This window comes from Trachurus trachurus, assembly GCF_905171665.1.
Source record: "Trachurus trachurus genome assembly, chromosome: 16".
Taxonomy (NCBI): domain Eukaryota; kingdom Metazoa; phylum Chordata; class Actinopteri; order Carangiformes; family Carangidae; genus Trachurus; species Trachurus trachurus.
This window is the reverse complement of record NC_139902.1, coordinates 26,152,223-26,176,400: the sequence shown is the minus strand read 5'-3', so window position 1 is coordinate 26,176,400 and position 24,178 is coordinate 26,152,223. Positions and strand designations below refer to the sequence as shown.

The following is a 24,178-nucleotide window of genomic DNA, read 5'->3' as shown; positions in this document are numbered from 1 at the left end:
GGAGATCTCTGTCCAGAGACTAACAGACCTAATGTCACATTTTTTACTTTCAGGATTCGCTGAAGGCTTTTCATTACGCCCCGTTGTCCCCGACAACAACAAACGCAGGCCCTCAACGGAAGCACCGGCTGTCCGTTATTTTTTATCCAGATTAGTCCTCTTCAGTATTATTCTCCCAAGGCCTTTGACCTTCACACAGATGTATGGTCATTGACAGAAAGAACACAGACTCCAGTGAGTGAGTTTTTTTTTTTTTTATTCCCCAAAGCTGCTTGGTAAAATAAAGATTTGATTTATTTTTCATTGCAGTAGCAATTATGTTTCCTCTATACCGTCATTAATAAACTGCACATTTTTACTCAAGCGGTGAAAACTGCATAGATTAGGCTGGAGTCTGGGAAGCGACGGAGCAGCACCGAGGCCGGGTGGGGAGGAGAGGACAGTGGAATGCACACCACAGTAGATGATAATCCACTCAGAGCTGATAATCCATCTACCCTTCCCTATTTCCCACTGTTTTCCTTCCCTCATGCTTCGGTGCCTAAGATGACTAATTCGGGCATTAATAGAGTCTTTCAGTCGACTGAGAACATCTACAGCTGCTCGTGAATCCAACTATCTCGACTTGGCCCGCGCAGTCTGCTCAGCACGTCTTACGGTATAGTTAAAATCCAAAAGATATTCTTGGATTGCAAATATATTGCCTCTTGAAATCATTACGGCCCTATAATATACACTTTTGGGGCTGAGGTAAAAAAAAAACCCATGTTGATTTAAGCTACCAAAATGACAGTTGTAATCATAAAGGCAAATACGTACAGCAGAGTGACTGTGGCTCCTGTAGCACCAAGCAGTTAAAACATTGAAAGAAAGGGCTTGGAGGCCTCCATTACAAAACTGAAATGTCAATCACGCAGAGCACAAGGGTTGCATTCGCTGATGCCATTTCCTCATTATGAGGCTCCTCAATACGTCCATTGATCTCTGTCAAGCCATAAAACCAAATAAAACTGTCTGACACCAGATGTAGAGGCGAAAAAAAAAAATCTTTACCACAAAGTTGGCCAAAACACTGTGCCACATAAAACATGATGTTTCACCTTGCAGCTCACAGGCCTTTACACTCCTGCGCTTCGACAGGAAAAGTGGAACAATATTACATCATATGCCATTCCAGGTTTTTAATATACACCTGTTAATACATAAATCCTACTTGTTGCAGTGTGTCTACATCCATTCAGTTTAATCATGTGAAAACTTTTTTTCCCCCTTTCTTTCTGTAAACACAACCATGCTCCCTCAAGAACAGTGAATGGCCTACATCATGGATTGCCTTGTTCAACAAAGATGAATACTGCTGCTCTTATGGCCTCCGAACCACAACTCAAAGTTGAGCATGACCACAGCAACCACACGGTGATTTAAGGTCATTCAATTATCTTTCACTGTAACGGCTCTCAGAAACTTTAACCCCAGCTGCACAGACCTATTGGATAAGACACAGAGGAGTTGCACAAGTGATTACCTCATTATAAAAATCCACACAAATCAAAAAGTTCGGTTGTGGGACGCAAGAATTGATGCAGAATCGGTGAGTGTGACATCATTCGCAAAAGATCTGTCGTGTGTCATATAAATGTACACCCAGAGCACAGAAATTAAACTTTTCCATACAACAGCCACTCCCAAATCAGTTTGCGGCGGCCAAAATCTTTGTACCGGTCCAACTTGTCGATGATGACATTGCCTGCCAAAATGGCCGAGTAGACAAATGGAGCCGCCGCAAGTCCATGTTCTCACCAATGAATACTGTTCATGTACATTTGGTAAATTTGACGTTGAGATCTCTGTGGCTCACTCCTGAAGGACAGAGAAAGCATTTGTCCTCCTGTTTCTTGGCTGGGCGAGGAGACATAGACCAGGAGCAGCTTGCTATGACTAACTATGAACAGGAGTAATGAGGCATTACAATCACACCAGAAGCCTCATGCCTCAGATGCCTAAAGAAGCATTCATAAATCACAAGGAGTCTAGACTACTGGTCCAGACAGGGTAATGGACTTCTAAACTTCACATAAAAAATAAAAAAAAATCCTACAGGTGGTGCTAAAAGCTGAACTAACCATTGACAATGTAATAGAGTTAGACCAATAATTAGATATCAAGGGAAAACCAACATTCTTTTCTATTCAGAAACATTCACAAGGCAAGTCAGCTTTTTGTGGCTATATAACATGCACCTGTAATGCCACATGCTTTAAGAAATTATCCCCTCAGAAATAGCAGAGTGTGGAACAGGGGCTGCTAAAAACGCCACATAAAAGCCAGCGCAGGGGCTAAATTATGGCCTGCGACGCAACGAGCCACACCGGGCGGACTGCTGCTGCTGGTTTGTTGGTGAGCCCCAGCTTTGGCCTTGGTCGTCAGGTGGCCCTGCATAACGAATGTAATATGGTGCGAGTCCATGTGTGTAAAGTGAGAGTGTGAGGTTTGGTTTTGAGGAGATCAATGCCGGTTGCAGGCAGCGCTACCATCCCCTCCCTTAACGCCACCTCCTTTCACTCCTGCGTTTCTGCAGCCAGGCACTGATTTTATCTGGGATAGCAGTTTAACAGCCAGACCAATTGAGGCTCTCTGTGGATTCCCTGTGGAGCTGGTGGCCCCATACATTGCCTTTCATTAAGGATAAGTACGGCCTGATGCATCTCAGCTGCAGTTTAATTCACTGGGAAGGAAAGTTCTTTTTTTTCTTCTTGCTTTTTGGTTACCAAAATAACTGGTTGGCGAATCCAAAAACGTATGTATATATTTAAAGAGATAGTTCTGCATTTTTGCATATTGCCATTGCCATAATCCCTATAGTCTTAGGAGTAGGTTTGTTACCTTTAATTGTCAGTGCAAGCTGTTTTTAGAACGGCGAAGCAGAGCCGCGAGCTGCCCAGAGCTACGCTACGGAGGCTAATGGGATTTTATTGGTTTCCCTCATCAAACTCATCAAATACACAATCCAACAACTCCAGAACGCTCTGGTGGACAAGTTGTGGCCTGCACATTCACCAAGCTATGAGATAATAATGGAATAATTGTTTTCGAGGTAAATTCATGCAAAACCGCTGATGCGCGTTCCCGTCAGTAGCAGTTTTTCAGCAAGCAGTCTCTGCTTTTACTTCGAAAACAACTCCATCTTGTAACGTTCTATTATTATCTCATAGCGTTGTGAATGTGCAGGTCACAACTTGTCCACCAGAACGTTTTTGAGTTGTTGGATTGTGTATTTGATGAGTTTGATGAGAGAAACTAAGAAATCCCATGAGCCTCCGTAGCGTAGCTCTGAGCAGCTCGCCGCTCTGCTCCGCCGTTCTAAAAATAGCTTGCACCGACAATTAAAAGTAACGAACCTACTGCTAAGACTATAGGGATTATGGCAATGGGACAATTTGCCAAAATGTTGAACTATCCCAGGAAGCAAAAATCTTGTTACTGAATGCACAAGACAGAAAAACTCAACAAATTCTTATAGTCAACGATGACTTTTCTCTATAAATGTAGTTCATTGAGCGATAACAGTGAGTGCTGGTAACTGGTTGGTGAGAAAGGGCAAAAGATTATTATTACACCATTTACCAGAAACAGAAACAATCATAGTAGAACTGATTTCCAGGAAATCTGCCATGTCATTCGATTATTAACAAATAATGGTGAATTTAATCTGTGTGTACACTTGTGTACTCGCCAGTACTCAACATAACCTTTCAGGCAGTATTAGTATTGGAGCAATGCGAAATGAAAGGTGGCCTTACAAGGGCATTTTTGAGAAACATTGGTGGAAAAGGTTGCTCCAGTCACTGTAGTCTTCTCCAACCTGGATATCTATTGCCAATATATTGGTTTGACTTTGACTTTGAAAAGTTATTCAAGGCCAGAGTCTGCTATTGTTCTAAAACAATTACTCTTTCTTAAACTCTAATTTTGCTTAAAACCTGCAGAAACAAAGGCATTTATTTCAGTCTAACTGGATACATCCACATCCACGTTCCCGCTCTCTCTCTCTCTCTCTCTCTCACACACACACACACACACACACATTACCAAATGCCCGGTAAAAGCCAAGGCTGGCAGGAAGAAGATGTCAAAGCAGCGTACTTTCCCCTAGCGAAGGCCCCCTTTGCTGCCCACTGTGAGAAGCGGGGGCAGCCTTTGTGGTGAGACTGGAGGAAACATGAGCTATAGTATACACTGTGGGCCAACTCATCAAGAGAGGTGCTGGGTCTTCACAGACGCCCAGTGCCTCTCCAAATCCACCCCATGATCACCTGGCAGTCATAAAAGCTCACTTAAGCACAAGACGGCTGCACAATGACAGAAATCTTTAGTGTGTGTGTGAGACAGAGAGAGAGAGAGAGGGATGCAAAATGTGTGCATATGACATCACCTTCTGTACTTCCCTGCTCCAAGCCCTTCTCTTCTGTCAGTCACCATTCCCTTTTAATTGAGTCCAGAGTGAAACAAATCTAAGGCTACCTTTTACAGTGGTAATGGAAAAGCTGATCTTGGAATCCACATAACAACACTACCGAAGACTGACAAAGCAACTGGAGACCGCTCTTTCTTTCTTTCTTTCCCTCAGACTCACTCTCTCTCTTACTTCTCCCTTTTCCCGCATTTTCGCCGAGGCTTCCCACTTTCTTTCATATTTCCTTAGAACTCCAGAAACATGTAACGGCGGGCTCTGCTCAGTGTCTTGCTGCTCCGAGGAACAGAACATCTTGGAAAGCCGGGGTGTTGTTGGAGTTACATCAGCACCAAGAAGCGGGCCCAAAACAAACACCGGCACAGTTAAATTAAATGCTACCACCTGGTGGAGTTCATCTTTTGGCTGCTCCAATGACCCAGTGTGTCACTGTCAGGCTCGGCTTTCAGCTTTAGGAGAGGAACTATCTGTCTAATTATCTGTCTGTCACACATGCAGGATTGTATATCATACGTAATCTATAATACTCTTGTGTTGTGGCTTCTACATGGGAATCCCATAGCTCCATTACACTCAGAAAAGAGTCAATTGAAATTAAGGTCGTACAACTAAGCTAACCTTAGCAACGAAATAATATATATATTATTTTTTTTACGATTAGCATTGCTGGTTGACACACACGTATATGTCTCTCTTATATCCATCCAAGCCATTGTCTCTGCTTCTCCGTCGAACCTGCTCATCATCATTCTTCCGAGGGTAAACTGTCAGTTTGTGTTAATTAGATTTTGACTGGAGTTACACAGAGGTCAGAAAAGCAAGACAGCCATACCTTGTGCTAAGACAGACGGGGTCAAATATGAGTCACTTCAAGTTTTAAAATGACAGGTTCACAACTCATCAACCTGCATTATAGTAAGACAACGAGTCCCTTTATCTGCTGCAGGAAAGAGACTGACAGTGAAACAAACAGGCAACTGTTGGAAAATGTGAGAAGTGGTTGTAACCTGTCCTTGGGGGGGCAGGAGCTAAATTTAAACTATGAGGAAAACGAGATTAGCTGGAAATTATCCTGTGAACTGTAACAGAATCATCTCACGTACTATAATGACACATTCACCTACAGTATTTTGCGGTTTGATCACATAAAGTCGATCATAAAAGTCTAAACATCTGGTCAAATCACACCAAGATGAATCACACTGTTACTGGACATGTGCATACTGTATCCCATCAAAGGGCTCTACTTACTTACAACAGAAGAATAACCCAGCACTTTCTCAATGTGTCAAGGTGACTCTGTGAGAGGTGTGTGGGGTTATTTTTTAAGGACCGGCTGAGAGGCTGAGAGAAAAAGCCACAGCGGGGGGGCCGGGAGGGCCGGGCATTGATCTGGATTACTCTCCGGAGACACATCTTGTGATTGTCAGAAAGAAAAATAACATCCTTTTGACATCTGAACCCGCTATATATGAGGCAGGTAGGGCAGAAACAGGGGAGAGAGGAGATCAAACGAGCAGCTAGGAGTCTCTTATTGGGAGCAGAGAGCACGGGGAGCCACGTCCTGCCTACACACACACACACACACACACACACACTCACATGTACCACTACTCTACTGGATGAAGGTCTTGCGGTTCCTATATGCAGCCAGATCACCACTGCGCTGTGTGTGTTTTCATCAAGGATCGTCTACAAGATGATTACATAAACACACAATGAAAGAAGCGAGTGGAGAGGATTCAACACAGCTTTAAATTTCATAGACCAACAGAATCATTATTTGTTTTGCCAACAAAGTTGTTTCAGTGTGTGGAAACTAAAGCAGACAGAAGACAGGACATACGCTGCTACATGATAGGTTTCAATTTAAATGCACTATAAAGTCAATTATGACAATAAGATTACGACCCGTACTGTAAAACCTACTGTGAGACCTGTGAGACCATTCAGTCTTTAAAATTGTTTTCCTTTTTTTTTTCTCCCTCTCCCATCCTCCCCTCTATTCATTTTCCCAAGCTTTTTTCTTTTTATTCCCATCTCCTGTCCCTGCAGTCCCACAAAAGTGTCCTTTTACACTTTTCCCCCCATCATCATCATCTCTCTTTCTCTACTCATCTTCCATTCTCTCATCTATTCTGCCCCTCCTCTTGTCCCCCTCTCTATTCTGTCTACAATTAGCTGTTTGAAATCTCCACACATGGTTGCTTATTTGTGTAGCCACCCTCCCCTCTTCCTTCTTGTATTGCCATAGCTTCAATATTTAAAGCCTATAAATCAATTTTATGTTCATCTCTGGTTGTTTAAACTTTCAAATTCTCCATTTGTTCAACAGTTCCACCTTCAGACTGCTGACTTGTCCCGTCTTAAACTCCTAACCTCTCCTCTCCTCTCTGGGGGACATCCCCAATGACTCATCCTCTGTCTGGTACAAGGACAGGGATATAGCAACATGTTTTTTCATCTCCTTAGACACCATTGTCTTATTTTCCTCTCCTTATGTTTCAAACCAGCTGAGAAACTCTTGCTGTTGTTACCCAATGACTTCGTCTTTGTTTCCCCCACTGACCGCTGAAGAAAATGGCTCATCTATCACTCTGAAGGATGCACAGGTCACAAGAGGTTGCATTCGTCTATATAAAGTGCAATAAGTGGGGATGTATATAGATAAAGTTATGTATTTTGAAGCAACCACACACACGCACAGGAAGTACACACCTTAATCCAGTGGTTCCCAACCGTTTTTGGCTTGTGACCCCATTTCAACATCACAAATTTATGGCAACACCCACGATCATGTGCAGTCAAGTGATCGCCAGAAATCAAGATGTGCCAGCTCAGATATTTGCATTTAATTTTAACTCGATTTATATTCGAGAAAGTGAAAGTAAAGAATACAGTTGTTTAAGATTGTGTGTGGTGTTTTTAATCATAATTTTTTATAGTAGTTTTTATCAGTAATTTTTTTTTTTTTACGAGACATTTCAGGTGACCCCATTTGAATTCCATGCGAATTGGGGTCCCGACCCCAAGGTTGAAAAACACTCCCTTAATCATTTCAGAATAATTTCATCCATGTTTTCCTCTCTTTGACTTTAGGGTTTGATTGTTGGATGATTGATAGAAATGATGCTATCTAACCCTAACGCTCAATCTATTATAATTGTAAAAGTCCCTTTATCCATCACAGCAAAGTCAGTACAATGAAATTTATCACTGTGTATAGGGGAAACAAAAAGTTCAAGTACCAAGCCTGCACATACTATACTATACTATTTTCAAGCTAGTGGCATTTCTACTGTTTATTTTGATTATCCAGCTGTATAAACAAACCAAACAGACCTATGATTAAACTCACTGGCAGGTTCAATCCAATTATTTCATTTCAGTTCAGTTCACAAAGACTCTGCATGCCTCCACACACCCACTCAAATTCCCATGCACAGTACAGAGAGGAGTGTTGCAAACAACTCACCAGTACGCAGGCATCTGAATCAGCTTTCCATAGAGAGCGGTGCTGAAGGAAGGGATGATGGGGATGAGAGGCAGGAAACCCCCTGTGCTGTCCTGGCACGTCAAACCTGCCTGGAACCCAAACACCTGGAAGGAGAGACGGAGAGGGAAGGGAAGGGTTAGGGAAAACAGAGGGAAATTAAGCATTTATATATCAAACAATTTACCAGACTGACGTGGAGGGGGAAAAAAACAAAAAAACCGCTGGCTCTCATTGAAAACACGCAAAAACAGAGACAAATCATCTTATTGTTGGGCATCAGGTTTGTCACCTTCCACTACTGTCATCACTGTTGTACAATCATAGTTTTTGCATACTGACATATTATGAACACAGGGGAGATCTGTTTCCCACATGACCAAATTAACTGGCACACACACAAACACGCATACACACACACACACACACACACACACACACACACACACACACACACACACACACACACACACACACACACACACACACACACACACACAAACAAAGGCCATGTGCAGGCAATAGACTCATTCAGCTACACACAGCGCTGCACAGCACACACTGATCGACTTCAATGATGAATGCTGGACTTAAATTGATACAAGCAAGCCTGCAGTGTGTAGGACGATTCAAATTATTTTTAAACTGGATTTGAACTCTGAATTTTTCAATGTAGCGACTGGGATTTGGCTCCTCGCGTTGTGTTCAAGAGTTCAACATGTAAACTCTTTCGAGGGTGATGTAATTCCCAGTTTGGCTGGTATATTCGTTGTCTGTCAGACCACAAATGATGTGGCACCTTTATGAGAAAAATATCTCATAATCAAGAAAATAAGAAAAATTGCATTTTTTCCACAATAATCTTAATTGCTGAGATCCAGGTTGCTCAGCAATATAGTTCACTCTCAGCTCAAAACAACAGCATGGCTGTTACTACTAACTCTGAGAATGAATCACGTTACATTTACTAATTAACCTACATTATGGGCTGGCTACTCCTCCCAAAACACATGTAAGCCAGACCCATACCTCATTTTCTTTCCTATTTTGAGCCAATAAACACATCTGCTTTTTAAAATCTCTTTTTTTTTTCTTTACTGTGATTTTTTTTTTCTTCCCTAAAATTGCAATGGAGTGAAAAGAGGAATTTTGTAATACGATGATATAACACAGTCACTATGAAAAAACAACAAAATAAAACCACAACAGTGAAACAAATTTTTGGTCACATCGTTAGTGTACGAGCAGCTGCTCTGCAAACAACAGCATAGTCACAACATGTTTTAAATGGCTTGATGAGGTCCAGATTACATCTGGATCAAGGCATGCTTTAAATCGTATTGTTCAGCAATATTAACTTATTCTATAACATTTTCTGTATGTTCACAGGAGTTCACATTCAACTCCTGCAAGTGAAGGTGTACCAAACCACTTTGCGTTGTGTTGCAGGCCCTGAGAGTCGGACAAAACTAAAATAATGATTCTTTCCCAACAGGTCAAGTGACCTATCGATACAATATCCCACATCACAGACGTTTATCAATGTGAGCTTGCCAAACAGATGTAGACATTGTAAAAATCACACTTTGAAGATTGCTAAATTGGGACCATACAACCACATTGATTCACTGCTGCGTCCTCTGGGAAAACAGATTTTAAAATGTTGTTCTCCTTTCATCAGCCTGACGTAATTCTTTACTCAAATAGACCGAATTTTCAACTTTAATATTTCTATTTACTCTTGTGGCCTCCTTGTTGAGAGACCAGACGGACTGTGAGTTCTGGTCTACGACCATGGAAAAGCAAGACAATGGATAACTGCTACTCACAAGACAGACACCTCAGCTCTGACAACCAGCGTCAATAAAACACAGATTAAGATAAGCCTTGGTTTACAGCTGTTTAAAATCACTTCCTGAATTGGGTGAATTGCAGCCAGAATGGCCTTCACCCTGTCACGAGATCCCTCTGCCAGAATCCAGAGGTAGAATTTAGTACCTTGGCAGATACAGATGCTGATCGGATGATTGGTCAGAATGATCCTTGGCTGCTGACCAACGGGGCTGTTAACCCTGCAGTGACCCTGTGATAAGGACTTACCAGCATGACACCCAGCAAACATCTCGTCTTTAAAAGAAAGCAAACACTGGCCATACCAGACCACAGTGAGCCAAACCAAATTACTGTCCGTTATCCAGACTTCCTAAAAAGAGGCTTAGCTGTACTCAGCTGGACACTTGGGCCTTCAAGTAAACCATAAATACAAAGATTAAAACCTCTTTTATTTTTGTTTATAGCTTATTTTGAAAAGCAAAGGGTATGGTGCAACCAACAGAGGAAGTCAAAGAGGAACGATGCAGGATTTGTAGCTTAACTATGCTACATTTTTACCTCAATTAAACAGCTTTGGAGTAATTGTGATGGTTTAATGAATGGCTTAACTTGTTTACGAGGGAGAATAGAGGCTCTCTGCCTTCCACGTGTGTGTCACTTATTGGGTCTCTTGGCTGGAAAACAACTTTCCAAGATCAGACCCGGTGTCCCAGCTCTCCTCTATGCGACACCACGACACAAACGTGCCGCATAATCTCTTGTTTATGACAGATTAAACTACACAAATATACACGTCGTAACATCGTGTATGATATATAACGTTATCTAGCCTCTATTGATTGATTTCTCGCCGGCTTCATTGTAAATAAATGCACACGGCCAGGACAAGGATTAGGGTTACAGCGGAAAAGCGACTTACATAGCTCCTCTTTAAATTATCATTTCTGCCATTAACACATGCCATAAGCAGAGATGTACTCTGAATACACTTAGCTTTCATCAGCTTTAACACCAAAGTTTATCCTCTGAGCTTCACACAACCAAAGTCAAAACTAAACAAGGAACCAACACATCAGCATCCCATCATTTCGGTGGGTCTGAACCATGAAGCAGACCAGAGATGGACTGGTTTTCATCAGGAAGCTCAGTGCTGAGATTTTTATGACCAAGTGAAAAAGGGTCATCGAGGTCATTAAAAGGGTCATTAGGGTTGTTTAAGACTGCGGCCATGCAGCTGACCTATTGAGCTTGGACTTTAGTGCACGTAAATGATATTACTCACACATTAGCGGATGAGTATTCTGTGCAGATGTGGGATACGGCTCTAGAAATAACTCACTTACCAACACAAAACTATTACTAATAAACATCCAGGACTCAAGTGTATGTCAATAAAAGAACAAATGTGAAACCTTGATGATCGGTGATACAAGCGAAGCAACACTGTCCTTCTCACCTTGAGGTAGAGGTGTGCATAGCAGTGATGTAGCAGGTTATCTGAAGGCTGGTTGAGGCCGCTGACGGTGCTGACCAGCTCGGGGGCGTACATGGGAACCGAATGTTCAACATTAACCCTCTCCACCTTGAACTGCACAGCAGGTAGAGGACGCACCGGCTGAAACAACGGCACAGAGACCGGTCCTGGTGCAGCCTGGGAGATTCAAGATACAAAAAAAAAAATACCACACAAGTGAACGCTAATGTTGTTGTAGCATAAGAAAATCTTTTAAATGTGTCTTTTAATCTTTTGCAATGCAAGAAAAGTGATCAACAATGATGGTACGTTACCTTTCCTCCCATTATGACAGGCATTAGTGCTTGAAGCAGGTTGAACTCTGCCATGGAGACAGTGATGGACACTTGGAGCAGAGTGAGACAAGTGAGTCTGGTTGGGATGAACTCCTCCAAGCTTGATATCTCCTCCGTAGTAGCTGGAGCATGGCTTTCCTGGATCACTTCTACAATCATATTGACAGAAGAAAAAAAAAGGAACAAGAATTACAACTGTTTTTGTGTCCTTCTTCCTTTTTTTTCTTTTTTTTAGAGAGAGCATATTATTATTTCTGAGTGAAGTGATCACCTTTGACTGTTTTGATATAAAATATCTTCACCTCACCACTTTATATGACTTAAACTATCTTGAGTTATGTTTGGTGAGGTGTTTTTTTTTATTATTCCAACCGAAGATCTGTGATTTTCACATTCAAGAGGTCCAAAAATGTGATTTGTGAGGTCACAGTGACCTTGACGTTTGACCGTTTACCACAGAAACCTCATCGCTTCATCATCTTCCTCACGTCAGACTGAGAAGCTGTTGCAGCACATTTTTAAAGGATTTCCTAGAGGTCTTACTGAGGCATTGCATAAATGAGAATGAGACAGCTGGATGGACAGACATCATCGTAATGCTTCTGACCTCAGGCATGAAATATTAGGTTTGGAAAAAATATAACATATTGTGAAGGTTCAGGGAAGTCAGAGGGTAAAAAAAAAAGAAAAGATCCATCATAATACTACAAAATCAACTCATTCTTCTTTGTTTAAAACAAGTGAATCCAACCACAAGTATGCACCCTGTGGTGTATTATTTGAAATAAAGCGAGGGAGTGGGAAAGTCAAAAGGTATTTGGGCTTGAAAACTAAAGATTGTTTTACAGAGAAAGAGGTTAGCTGTAAAGCACACCAATTTCTTTGAGTGGGCGCCTCCCCTCTACGCCTGCAGCAATAAAACAATAAAAAGGTCTTTTCCAACAAAAACCACCACCTCATACACAAATAAAATAAACAAGCACTATAAAAGTACTGGCATCTCCGAGAGATATTCATTACAGTGGCTGTTTCCCAGTAGCTTTGTTTTTGAACTCTCTCATAAAACCACTCATTCAATCAATAACCAGAAACATCCGGAAAGGCAGAAAATTAAGCGAACCAAGTCAACATGGAATAGAGGCTAGCAAGGTCAGCACTTGCAAAAGTAAGGAGTGACCAGAGCAGTGAACCACTAAACCATGTCCAGGGACTGAGGTGGACCAAAAAACCTGAGCCCTTTATTACTGAAGGGCCGTGGCTCTGGTCCCAGGACAAGGCTTGTTTCAGTTCAGTAAATGTTCTGTTGGGCTTCATTCCCAGCTCTAAGGTGGGCTGTGAACCTGATCCCAAAGCTGTTTTGCTATTTGGCCTCCTGCCACAGCCAACATCAGGTTCATCTGGCACTGCCATGTCCAATCTAATCATATACCAGGGCTCGAGTCAATATCCACAGTCAACATTAAAATTACAACAAATATGCAGCTCACATGGTACACAGGGGCGTGATTACAGACATTAAAAACCTACATTACATTAAATTACATACATTAAAACGCCCTTTTAAAGCACATGGATGGGATGAAAACAGGTGTGGTTGAGAACATACACACTTGCACATAGAAAATCCTGTTCCACTTAACAGATCCACCTTGTTATTTTATACTTATATTGTTATTATTTAATTTATTCAAAAAGAAACCCTTCACACACACAAACAAACACACAGCTATCACCAAGTAACGTGCATGTTTTGAACCTGCTGCTCTAAATACAGCGAGATCTTATAAAACTCCATCTTATAGACACCAGCCAATTTGGCTTCCACTTAAAGTAAACTTTGGGAAGGGAAACAAATCGTTCTGAGCTCTTGGCGAGTGGTGTACGAGGAGGAGCGGAGAAGAAGAGGACAGGATGAGTAGAAAGACAGTCATGTCTTTGACCCCATGACCTCTGCTTCTCTTCTGGCAAGCACACACACTGTCCTCGTGAAGCCAAGACTGGAGCACAGAGCAGCTGTCACCAAAATCATTTGCAGACTAGACAAAATCAGGAACATCCCAGAGACAGTAAGAACTATAATCAACTCAGATCTGTCCTTTTACACTAGAGATACTGATGCAAAGTTTGCTAGTAAAGCTCCCAAAAATCTAACTAAGCATAGCTTTCTCAAATCAAGAACACATTTTTTGTTGACATTTTTTAGAATTACTTGTATATTAACTGATAAACTGATATTGACAGTTTCTAAGCTTGAATGTCAATAAAAGTGTGCTGCAATGCAGCGGAAAGAAAAATAATGTCAGCAATCCTTTGGAGTTACCTTCATTTATTTATACACTCCATCTGAAATATGGTCAGATCTGCGTCCAAGTAACAATTATGAACAAACAATCTAATCTCAGCTAATCTAACTAGAATAACACAAATCATAGTATTGTTCTTGTCCATATTGGAAACATTCATACATTCACAGTGTGGGCTGGAAAAAAGTATGTGAACCCCTCGGCTACTGGCATTAACTTAAAAACTAGGAGTTATCAAACCTGGAGCCCAATCAATGAAACCAGATTGGACGTGTGGATTAGAGCTAATTTGACAAGAATAAAACTCTTGGGTTTGTGGTTCAAACATCTGCTGATTTGGACCATCCTTCGTTAAAAAAAAGAACAAAAAAAAAGAGATTTGATTTAAACTTTTGATCACAAAAGGATTAAGGGTTAAAGTCAACTCCAGCAGTTCAGTCATCCAACAGTCCACAAAAACTCGATGAAATGGAGATGATTTAGATCTGTGGCTGCTCTCTTTAAAGTGCGCAACCTGCTACAACGACTTTATAATCAATGAGGTGACAAATAACTTCAGAGTAAAAGCCAATGGCTTAAAAAAGGCTTTGCATACCAACATGAAAACATCATCCCAAAGGTCGGGTGAATTCCTAACTTCATTACGGACTCTTCTCCAGGATAATGTCAGGGTGTCTGACTGTCCACCTGCTGTAGCTCAGGAGAAGCAGCTCATGCAGCACGTCAATGACCCTAAACATCGATATAAATCTGCAACAGAATGACCTCAAACCAAGAAATCGCTTTGTTGTAGATTTACAATCCAAGACCTCGACACAGTAGAGAGGCGGTGGATTGACCTCAAGAGAGACGCTCACACCGACATCACACGAATATAACTGGGCTCAAGTAGCTCTGTAGAGAAACATGGTCCAAAACATTCCTCCTTCTGAACATCGTGGACATCCGATCAGCACCAACTACTTTTCCCACCAGCGCTGTGAATGTTTGATGGCCGAGGTACAAGATTATAATTATTTGTGTGATATTATCTTCAGGGAAACTGTGTTTGTCTACACTTAGATGACTTTAGATGAAGATCAGATCTCATGAGAGGAGAGGAGAGGAAAGAGGAGAGGAGAGGAGAGGAGAGGAGAGGAGGGGAGGGGAGAGGAAAGGAGAGGAGAGGAGAGGAGAGGAGAGGAGAGGAGAGGAGAGGAGAGGAGAGGAGAGGAGAGGAGAGGAGAGGAGAGGAGAGGAGAGGAGAGAAAAGGAGAGAGGAGAGGAGAGGAGAGGAAGGAGGAGAGAACGAGGAGAGGAGAGGAGCGGAGAGGAGAGAAAGAGAATAGGAGAGGAGAGAAAAGGAAAGGAAAGAGGAGAGGAGAGGAGAGAGGAGAGAAAGAGAATAGGAGAGGAGAGAAAAGGAAAGAGAAGAGGAGAGAGGAGAGGAGAGGAGAGGAGAGGAGAGGAGAGGAGAGGAGAGGAGAGGAGAGGAGAGAAGAGGAAAGAGGAGAGAAAGAGAATAGGAGAGGAGAGAAGAGGAAAGGAAAGAGGAGAGGAGAGAGGAGAGAAAGAGGAGAGGAGAGGAGAGGAGAGGAGAGGAGAGGAGAGGAGAGGAGAGGAGAGGAGAGGAGAGGAGAGGAGAGGAGAGGAGAGAAGAGAAGAGAAGAGAAGAGAGGAGAAGAGAAGAGAAGAGAAGAGAAGAGAAGAGAAGAGAAGAGAAGAGAAGAGAAGAGAAGAGAAGAGAAGAGAAGAGAAGAGAGGAAAGAAGAGGAAAGAGGAGAGAAAGAGAATAGGAGAGGAGAGAAGAGGAAAGGAAAGAGGAGAGGAGAGAGGAGAGAGGAGAGGAGAGGAGAGGAGAGGAGAGGAGAGGAGAGGAGAGGAGAGGAGAGAAAGAGGAGAGGAGAGAGGAAAATGATTTAGGAGAATATGTCAGGAATGTACAATTTTACTATTCCATCTGCAATAGCTACCTTGGTTTCCTCTTTTATGTACTCTCAATTTCTCAGTCGCCCCCCGAGGGTCTAACTCCACTGACCCTTTCCAGAAAACGCAAGATCACAGACACATAAAGAAACATGAAGGAACACACTGACCTATCCAGTTTTAGTCAAAAGCTCTATCATAATTATCCCATCATCTATTATCTATCACAGATGCTGAAACAACCGAAACCTACGGATGTTATCATTTCGCAAAAATGAGTTATTGCTACAGATATTACACACAGACACACATTCCATGTTCTTTCACAACATCCCCGCGGTGAGCTCACCAATAGTTGTGCAGGGACGAGCACTAACAAAAGGTGTTTGGCTTAACCTCCCTCATGTGGTCCAAGAGGTCACTACTTTCATGTACAGCTGTGTGTTGAAAGATGGGTTGTGCAAGGAAATAACAAAGTGATGAGAATACTGTAAAGTGCAGACTGTTGCAGTTTCTGATCATGCATGATTGGGCAGAGAGCAGTGGAACAAAATAAAGCAGAAGACAAGAGAAAAGAAGAGGAGAGAGGAGAGGAGAGAAGAGGAGCCACAGCTGAACAGAGAGTAAAAGTTAGTTGTGCATTGGGAGTAGAGGGAACTACTAGTTGCTACTTGACTATTAGCTGTTAACGTCGGCCCACCAGCAAAAAGAGATAAACAGATAAAACAGATGTTGTAGATGATAGATATCTGACCTTGCTGTGGTTTGCAATAGGGTTCGTACTCGTGGTCCATGGCGCAGGTGACCATCTTGAGGATGCGGTGGACGGCGCTGCTGTGCAGCCGGACGTCCAGAGGTCCCACCACCAGTCTCTTGATGGACGTCTCTTGAACAGTGGGAACCACTTCCTCCACATTCGCCAGGGAAAAGTCCTGGGAGTCTATGAAAACAAACAAACATACAAAGAATATATTTTTGTGCTTTTTTTTTTTTTGCCTTTTTATTTTATAGCGTAGTGGAGAGAGACAGGAAAAGGGGAGGCAAAGAGAGTGAGGGAATGACATGCAGTAAAGGGCCGCCCAATGCAGGATTTGAACCAGGGTCGACTGCAGTGAGGACTATGGCCTCCCCAAACAAAATATATAAAAAGTATGTGATTTTTCAAGTTAAAGGGATAGTTCAACATTTTGGCAAATTGGCCCATTGCCATAATCCCTAAAATTTTAGGAATAGGTTTGTTACCTTTAATTGTTGGTGCAAGCTATTTTTAGAACGGCGGAGCAGAGCCGCAAGCTGCTCGGAGCTACAGTACGCTACGGAGGCTCATGGGATTTCTTGGTTTCCCTCATCAAATACACAATCCGACAACTCCAAAACGCTCTGGTGGACAAGTTGTGACCTGCACATTCACCACGCTATGAGCTAATAACAGAATGTTACGAGACAGAGTTGTTTTCAAGGCAAATGCAGAGACTGCTTGCCGAAAAACTGCCCCTGACAGGAACGCGCATCAGCGGTTTTGCATGAATTTACCTCTAAAACAACTCTGTCTGGTAACGTTCTGTTATTATCTCATAGCGTAGTGAATGTGCAGGTCACAACTTGTCCACCAGTGCGTTTTGGAGTTGTTGGATTGTGTATTTGATGAGTTTGATGAGGGAAACCAAGAAATCACATGAGCCTCTGTACCCTAGCTCTGAGCAGCTCGCTGCTCTGCTAAAAATAGCTTGCACCGGCAATTAAAGGTAACAAACCTACTGCTAAAACTATAGGGATTATGGCAATGGGCCAATTTGCCAAAATGTTGAACTATCACTTTAAATGAAGTACAGCAGACATAAACTATTACACTTTATGTAAACATCTGTGTGTGTTTTTTTTAAATATATATACACTGTAAATATTTATATATGTATAAATATTTACATCAGCTTACATTTTCCTCATATCTCCTATTTTTTTTTATTAAGTACAACAAGTATGAACCGTCTGTTGGGTAAAAATATAACAAAGATGGCAGTGGTGTAAGGCTGCAGCAGGGAGCAGATCACATTGCCGTGAACCACTGGAATGATGAATATTCCAAATGTCCACTTCTCTCACACAGCTGTCCCTTCATTCATCGCAGGCCCCTGTTCCAGAGGTCCACTTAAAAGACTCAGCTCCCCGGCAATAAAAAAGGAGAAATTAAAAATAAAAGAAGGGGGTGGATGAATGGCAGTGGAGGGAGGAAGAGGACAAAGGGTCACAACTTGCTTTATTCCCATTACATTCCACCACTGCACTAAACATTCTTATAGCTCAGAGTCAACACTGTGAATTTAATGTTTTTAGCTGAAAGGGGGCTGAAGGATGGGGGGTGGGACGGACTCCCTCTGAATTTCAGGAGATTTATAAAAAAGAAAAAAAAAAAGGGGAGCAACGGGCAATGCCACTTCCCCTTCCTTTTCTTCAGTGATATTTGGCTGTAATGGATCAGACCCTAATATTAACCATATGGCTGCAGTTAGCCTGATCAGTGGAATGAGGAAGAAATTAGCCAGGATTTAGACAATTCATTTCCCAAGATGTAAAAAAAAGAAGAAAAAGAAGAAGAATTTTTAATCTGCAAAGCGTTACTTCATTTAATATGAAGTCAGCAGGGGAAAGTGACCTGGGTGGGTTAGTTTTTCAGTTGACTCAGAGTTTATGTTAGCTTCGTGGGCAATGGAGAATAATTTGTTTGGTTGACACTGGATCTGGTCCACATCCGTGAAAAAGAAGAAGAAGAAGATGAAGACAAAGAGAAACACTGACACCAGACAAGCATTCCTTTAGTCAAGGGTAACCACACTACCATCCTGCAGGAGAAGAGACTGACACTTATCCCGCTGTCAGAAATGACTTTGACAGCTCAGGATGACATTATCAATGTTGTTTTTAATTAAGATGATTATCTGTAGCTGAAAGCAGGAGGAAACAATAGCCTAGTCAGAGAGGCAAGCAGGCAGGCCAGGCTTTTAGAGAGTATAGTAAAATGAAAGAGAAGAGGGAAGCAAGTAGAACAACATAGGTGACAGTTCATATCTTTGTTTGTTTCTTCTCTTTTTTTTTCAGCTTATTGAAAAAGGCAACTGTGCGCTGTATAATCAGACAGTACATGGGTAACTCCACATTTGCGATCATTTAACATAATATTTGCATTCCCTTGACAGGTTGTATCTATCCTATTACACTTCTGCCATTAGACACCATAAGCGGTTGCCCTTTATCTGGGTTTAATCTTGATTTCTTTCTTTTCTTTCTTTCTTTTTTTCCATTAAGTACAGAACATATTAGAGGTCCTACCTTAAAACTTGTGAATGTCAGTCAAGTGTCACTATCACACTTATACGAAATAAAATGCTCAACCATGAAGCACAGACACATTTGTGGGCCAAATCTAACATTTCAAACTGAAGGAGAACGCTTTATCTCTTAATGGGGACTTCAGATCTTTCAGACTTGAATAAACATTCTTGAGTGGTGCAGCTGAGGAATGAGAAATCCTGTCCCGTCTTAAGGCTTTCTACCGGGAAGACTGACACCTAATTAGGCAAGAGGAGCCTATTCACTTTCTCAACAGCTTACAGGTAAAGAGACAGGGGCGGGCAGTCGGGGGGAAACAGTGTTTCAACAAGCAGCAAGGAGAAAGAAACTCAAATACGTGTCAGCGCAGACTAAACACTTCTGACAGTTGCCCTCCAGGTAAGTTTGGGGTGAGAGTGAGGACAGGAAGGGTCAAGGACCAGGTGGCTGCGACTCAAACAAGACAAGCTCTTTCTTTAAGTCTCCAGGGGGCTTGTTTGACAGATAGGAGAGAGGAGAGAGAAAGACATGGAGAGTAAGAGAGAGAGAGAGAGAAAGAGAATTGGATAGATAGAAAGAAAAGAGGAACAAGGAAGAGAACGGGAGAACATGACAGACGTAAAGGGAGAGAAGAGAAGGGGTGGCAAGGTGAGCAAACAAGCTCCTCTGTGAGGAGGAATGAGTTAGACAATACCTTTGCCGCTGCTGTTCTCCATTGTGTAGAGATAATCCATATAGAAAGCACCAAAGCGCTGCATGCCCGCTATCTCCGTGTAGGTCTCCTGTCAAACAAAAAGCAGAGTTAAGGTAAACATTCAGCAGTGAGGGGAGCAAACAAGCTGATGGAGCGCCAGTGACTGGGGTCAGGGTGGATGTGGCAAATGTGGGGGTCGAATAGAGATAAAACGAGTTGCTGAGGGTGGGTCGATCAATTAAGCAGGTCATTATCACTAATATTCAGGGCTATAACCTGCTGCAGGGATGATATATACTATCTTAGTCTACTGTTTTGTTCGTAATGATAATCTTGACAGATGGACACCACTTTTATGATCAAGTACAAAGTTAATGTTTTGCTACAAGCTACACTACGGGTGTAACATCCCTGCTATAAAGTGTCCAATTCGTAATTTCTCACTTCTTACACTTCTTATTCACATTCACTCTGTCACCAATAATCTTTTTTTTTCCAAATGGAGAGTATTAAAGTTTGCTGACTTAGTAAAAATTAAAACTGCACAGATAATATACAAAGCCATACAAAGAATAATTTACTCCCTAATCATATTTAAAAAATGTTCAAGGAAAGAGAGGGGAGATATGAGCTAAACTTAACTTAAAACAACCAAGAATAAAGACTACGGTACATTAAAAAGCATGTGTATCTCTGTGGCTGGAGTAAAACTGTGGAATAGCTTGCCAGAGGATCTCAAACAAAGCAAACATATAATACAATTTAAAAATAGATTAAAACACATAGATAGACAGCTATAAAATACATTTTATTTTATTTTTTGGCTTCATTTGTTAATTATTAATATCTATGAACTAGTTGAACTAAAGATTGTATTAATGGAAGGCTGACTGATTGTGACTGATGCTCAACTGTAAACAATTTGTGCACAAGATCAAATAAACAAACTACTACTACTCATGCTATACTCTTTATAAAAGTCTCAAAAACTCTACTTTACAAAGGCTGTAACAGAGTGGCGAGTTGGGTTTCCATTTAAACGCTGAAACAACTGTATGTCAAAGTTAAAACATGAAAGTGTATGTAAAGGTAGTACAACTAACCATCTTTTCAATACTTTACAGTGCATATGGAAGTAATTTACTAGATATCAAGTGTTCTTTATTGAGCAATAAGATATTGGTAACAGGAAAGTGAAAGTTTCCTCATTCAGCCGGTCTTTGGATGTATGCCACTTGAAATATGTATCTTATCTGCTAAAAGATAGGAGGTTTTTTTTTTTTTTCATAAGAAACCTGTCTGACTGAGATTGTGGCTGATACATTCGATGTGAAATTATGATATGTTTTGGAAATATTCACTGAGATAGCAAGTTGCATATGAGCCAATACTCAGCCAGGGGTCCGAACTAAAGCAGAAGTGTTTTATCTGTTCCCAGAAGCACGGTTTTTAAAAAAAACTAGAGGTGATAGACCTTTAGTTACTGGTAGCATGAGTTTAAAATGTTCTATAAATGAGGATTAATAGTATTTTTAGTTTATATTTGACCTAAAGCTGCACTCTGTGGACTACGGTCATCATCATCATCATCATCAACAACAAATAAAAGCTAGATATAAGTAAAACTAAGGACTTTTATCTTATTCTTAGATCTCAAAGGGTGTCAGTGTATTGTTAAACCATAACTAATCATTTATTTGTCTGCAGGTCAAGAGCTATTGACCCCAACCTAAACAATAATTTGAAGGATTTTTTTTTCGGCTGCACATGAAACCACCGAGCAAACAGTGAGTATTAGAGGAGGAACAGAAAGAGAGAGATTGAGTGAATGAGGCCCCTCACACACACATCTCCACCCAAGACCTACCAACTACTTCTCTAAACAGAGATTTCAATGGAGCCTTATCAGGGAGGCGGGTTAATGAGTAATATTTATTAGGGGATATTTAATGGCTCTGGCATGCTTTTGGATCAAAGCCATTAGCTGGTTTCAAAACCACTAATGAAGTATCGCTAAACCTTTGACTCCTTTTTACTATCGACTATGAATAGATGGATGAATGGATGTCCAAACAATTGCTTCACTGAGGGTTTGGTGAACATTAGTTAGCAGAGTCAACACTAGAGCTGCGAGGCTGATGAAGTGAGCGGAGACTTATCAGGAATAATGGCTTTAACACTACTACTTAGATAGCAGCGACAGACTTTTACCGCAGCCAGGAGCTGGGTTACTGACAGAAATAATCAAAGTGATAAAACAAGAATGACATGTTTACAACAAAAAAAAGCCACCACACATTGCTAAATACTGCACTGAAGTAGAGCCATTATACAAAATGCTGGTGTAATTGTGTATATACATGTATAAAGATAAGAACTTGTTTTCTTTAATAGGTCATCTCAACAGCTTGATGACCAGACCACCACAAACATTTAATTTCATGGCAGGTGCTGCTAAACGAATGCATTTAATTAATACAGAGTGAGATATTTTCTTTAGCGTGTTGTTGTTGGTTAGATAATGTGCGGAGGCCTGTCTCCCCAGCTGTGATCATGTGGGCGTTGAGTTGATTGTTGGTCTGGCTTGGAACTGACTGCTTAATTTTTGCCATATGGTTTAGTCTCTGTTATCACTTCTCAGAGTGTCTTTGTGGTTAATCCTCTGAAAACAAGACTAGGTCAAAACCTAGTACTGTAGCTATACGAGGGCTGGACTGCGTGTGGTTAATGTAACCGAGGACGTGCGAGTCAGTCGACGTAGTTGAAAATATTGTGGCGCAGCTGTAAACAACTATTAGCATCTTGTCGACTGTCAGTCAGGTTCAGGCCTTCATCTGTTTGCTCTCACTGTGCTCAAACATACAGTGTTTTAATACAGCTCAGTTCCCAGTGAAGCTGTTCCTCATGTACACGTTTTACTGTTTCCAATGTTTGAAAAATAGTTTTAGCTTCTCTAAGGTAGACGATCTCTAAAGACCTGGATCTGACATGCATGGTCTCCCCGTATTTACATATAGAACCACAAAATATTAAAAAAAAAATGGATGTGGTACAGTGATATTTAATGTGGATGTCTAGATTCTCATTTAGTGACCTTGTGACTGGCGGTATCCAAGATGAACTCGGCCCTCACTCCGTTGTTCTCTGGACTGCGGTAGTCGAAGAGAGAGTTGGTCAGATAAGTCATTCCTTTACTGCTCAGATTGTCGCCACAGCTGAAGAACACCGCGTCCTACAGAGGAAAAAAACACAGGAAAAAGACAAAAAAAAACCAAGAAACATTTAATATTTAACATCTGACAAAAACACAATCTGACCCAAGCGTTTAAAAAAAGAAATATTCATCTTATCCCACATATATCCACATGTACGTCTTCTTTCTATTGAATAACCTACTGTCACGCGATTATAAAAAATAGCCTTTGAAAAGTTTCCATTAAAAAACGCATTACTAACTCAATTGATTAAATAAATCCATTTCATTTAGTACTTGTATTTTGTATGGCAACAGCTAGATCAAATCTGTCTCTCTTCTTCTTCTTCTTCTTCAGAGGCAGCAGGAAACGGGTTTAGGTGTCAATAAACACTTTCCCTGGCTTTTAAATTTTCTTTTAATCCTCTCACTCACTCAAGTTTTACTTGCTGTTTTTACCTCTTCACTTCGGTTCATGTTTTCTTCAAAATCCCGTACTCCCATGATGCCTTTCAGGCACAGAGCCCGGCAGCCCACAAAGCCAATCTGACAATCGAAGAAGGGCTCCCCCATCATCAGCACCTGGGATAAAGACCAGAGAGGGAAACTTTAACCATTTTTTTTTCTTTTTAAACAGGAAACCTATCAATTAAATAAAATAAATATTAATAGACTTGGCTGGATGGTAAAGAAATTTGAGAGGAGACTTGAGGATGTGATGGTGTGAGGTAATTTAAACCTGGACAAAAGGGGGAAAACACCAGCTTCAGAAACCCTTCCTCCCCAGAGAGAAACCTCAGGATTGTATTAGTAACATAGTGCAAAACTTTAAAAAATGAGTTGGACTGAATTACAACCTTTACATCACAATAAAAACATAAACTGTGAAATTAATGACAGATTAAGATTCAAGTGTTATGGCCTTATCACAAAGACGAAAAAAGCTTCTCAACCATGATGACATTGGTTTGTGGGCTCGTTTCGAAGCGCTGAGAGTGGCGTGTGCATGTGCATGTGCATGTGGTAGCACTCGAGCGGCCCCTATAACCGTCGAGGTGTGGTTGTCCCTCTCACCCACCATGTCTTTGCTTTACCCAGCAGACAGCTAAACAGAGAGCAATCCAATAAACCTTTACGTTTCACCACAAAA

At 41.3% G+C, this 24,178-nt stretch overlaps 1 protein-coding gene across 3 annotated transcripts in view; it reads right to left on the bottom strand.

Annotated features, from left to right (window-relative positions):
• vps13b (vacuolar protein sorting 13 homolog B) overlaps positions 1-24,178 on the bottom strand; it is a 339,339-nt gene that overhangs the window by 270,992 nt on the left and 44,169 nt on the right. For 2 of the 3 annotated variants that reach the window (XM_083990417.1, XM_083990416.1), the window contains exons 10-16: positions 23,488-23,610; positions 22,930-23,067; positions 19,836-19,923; positions 16,569-16,754; positions 11,586-11,755; positions 11,254-11,448; positions 7,947-8,071 (exon numbers count right to left, since the gene is read on the bottom strand). In XM_083990417.1, the coding sequence (XP_083846543.1) occupies positions 7,947-8,071; positions 11,254-11,448; positions 11,586-11,755; positions 16,569-16,754; positions 19,836-19,923; positions 22,930-23,067; positions 23,488-23,610 (1,025 nt within the window). Of the gene's footprint in view, positions 1-6,073; positions 6,164-7,946; positions 8,072-11,253; positions 11,449-11,585; positions 11,756-16,568; positions 16,755-19,835; positions 19,924-22,929; positions 23,068-23,487; positions 23,611-24,178 lie in introns of those variants that run through there. The other variant, XM_083990418.1, reaches the window with a different exon arrangement.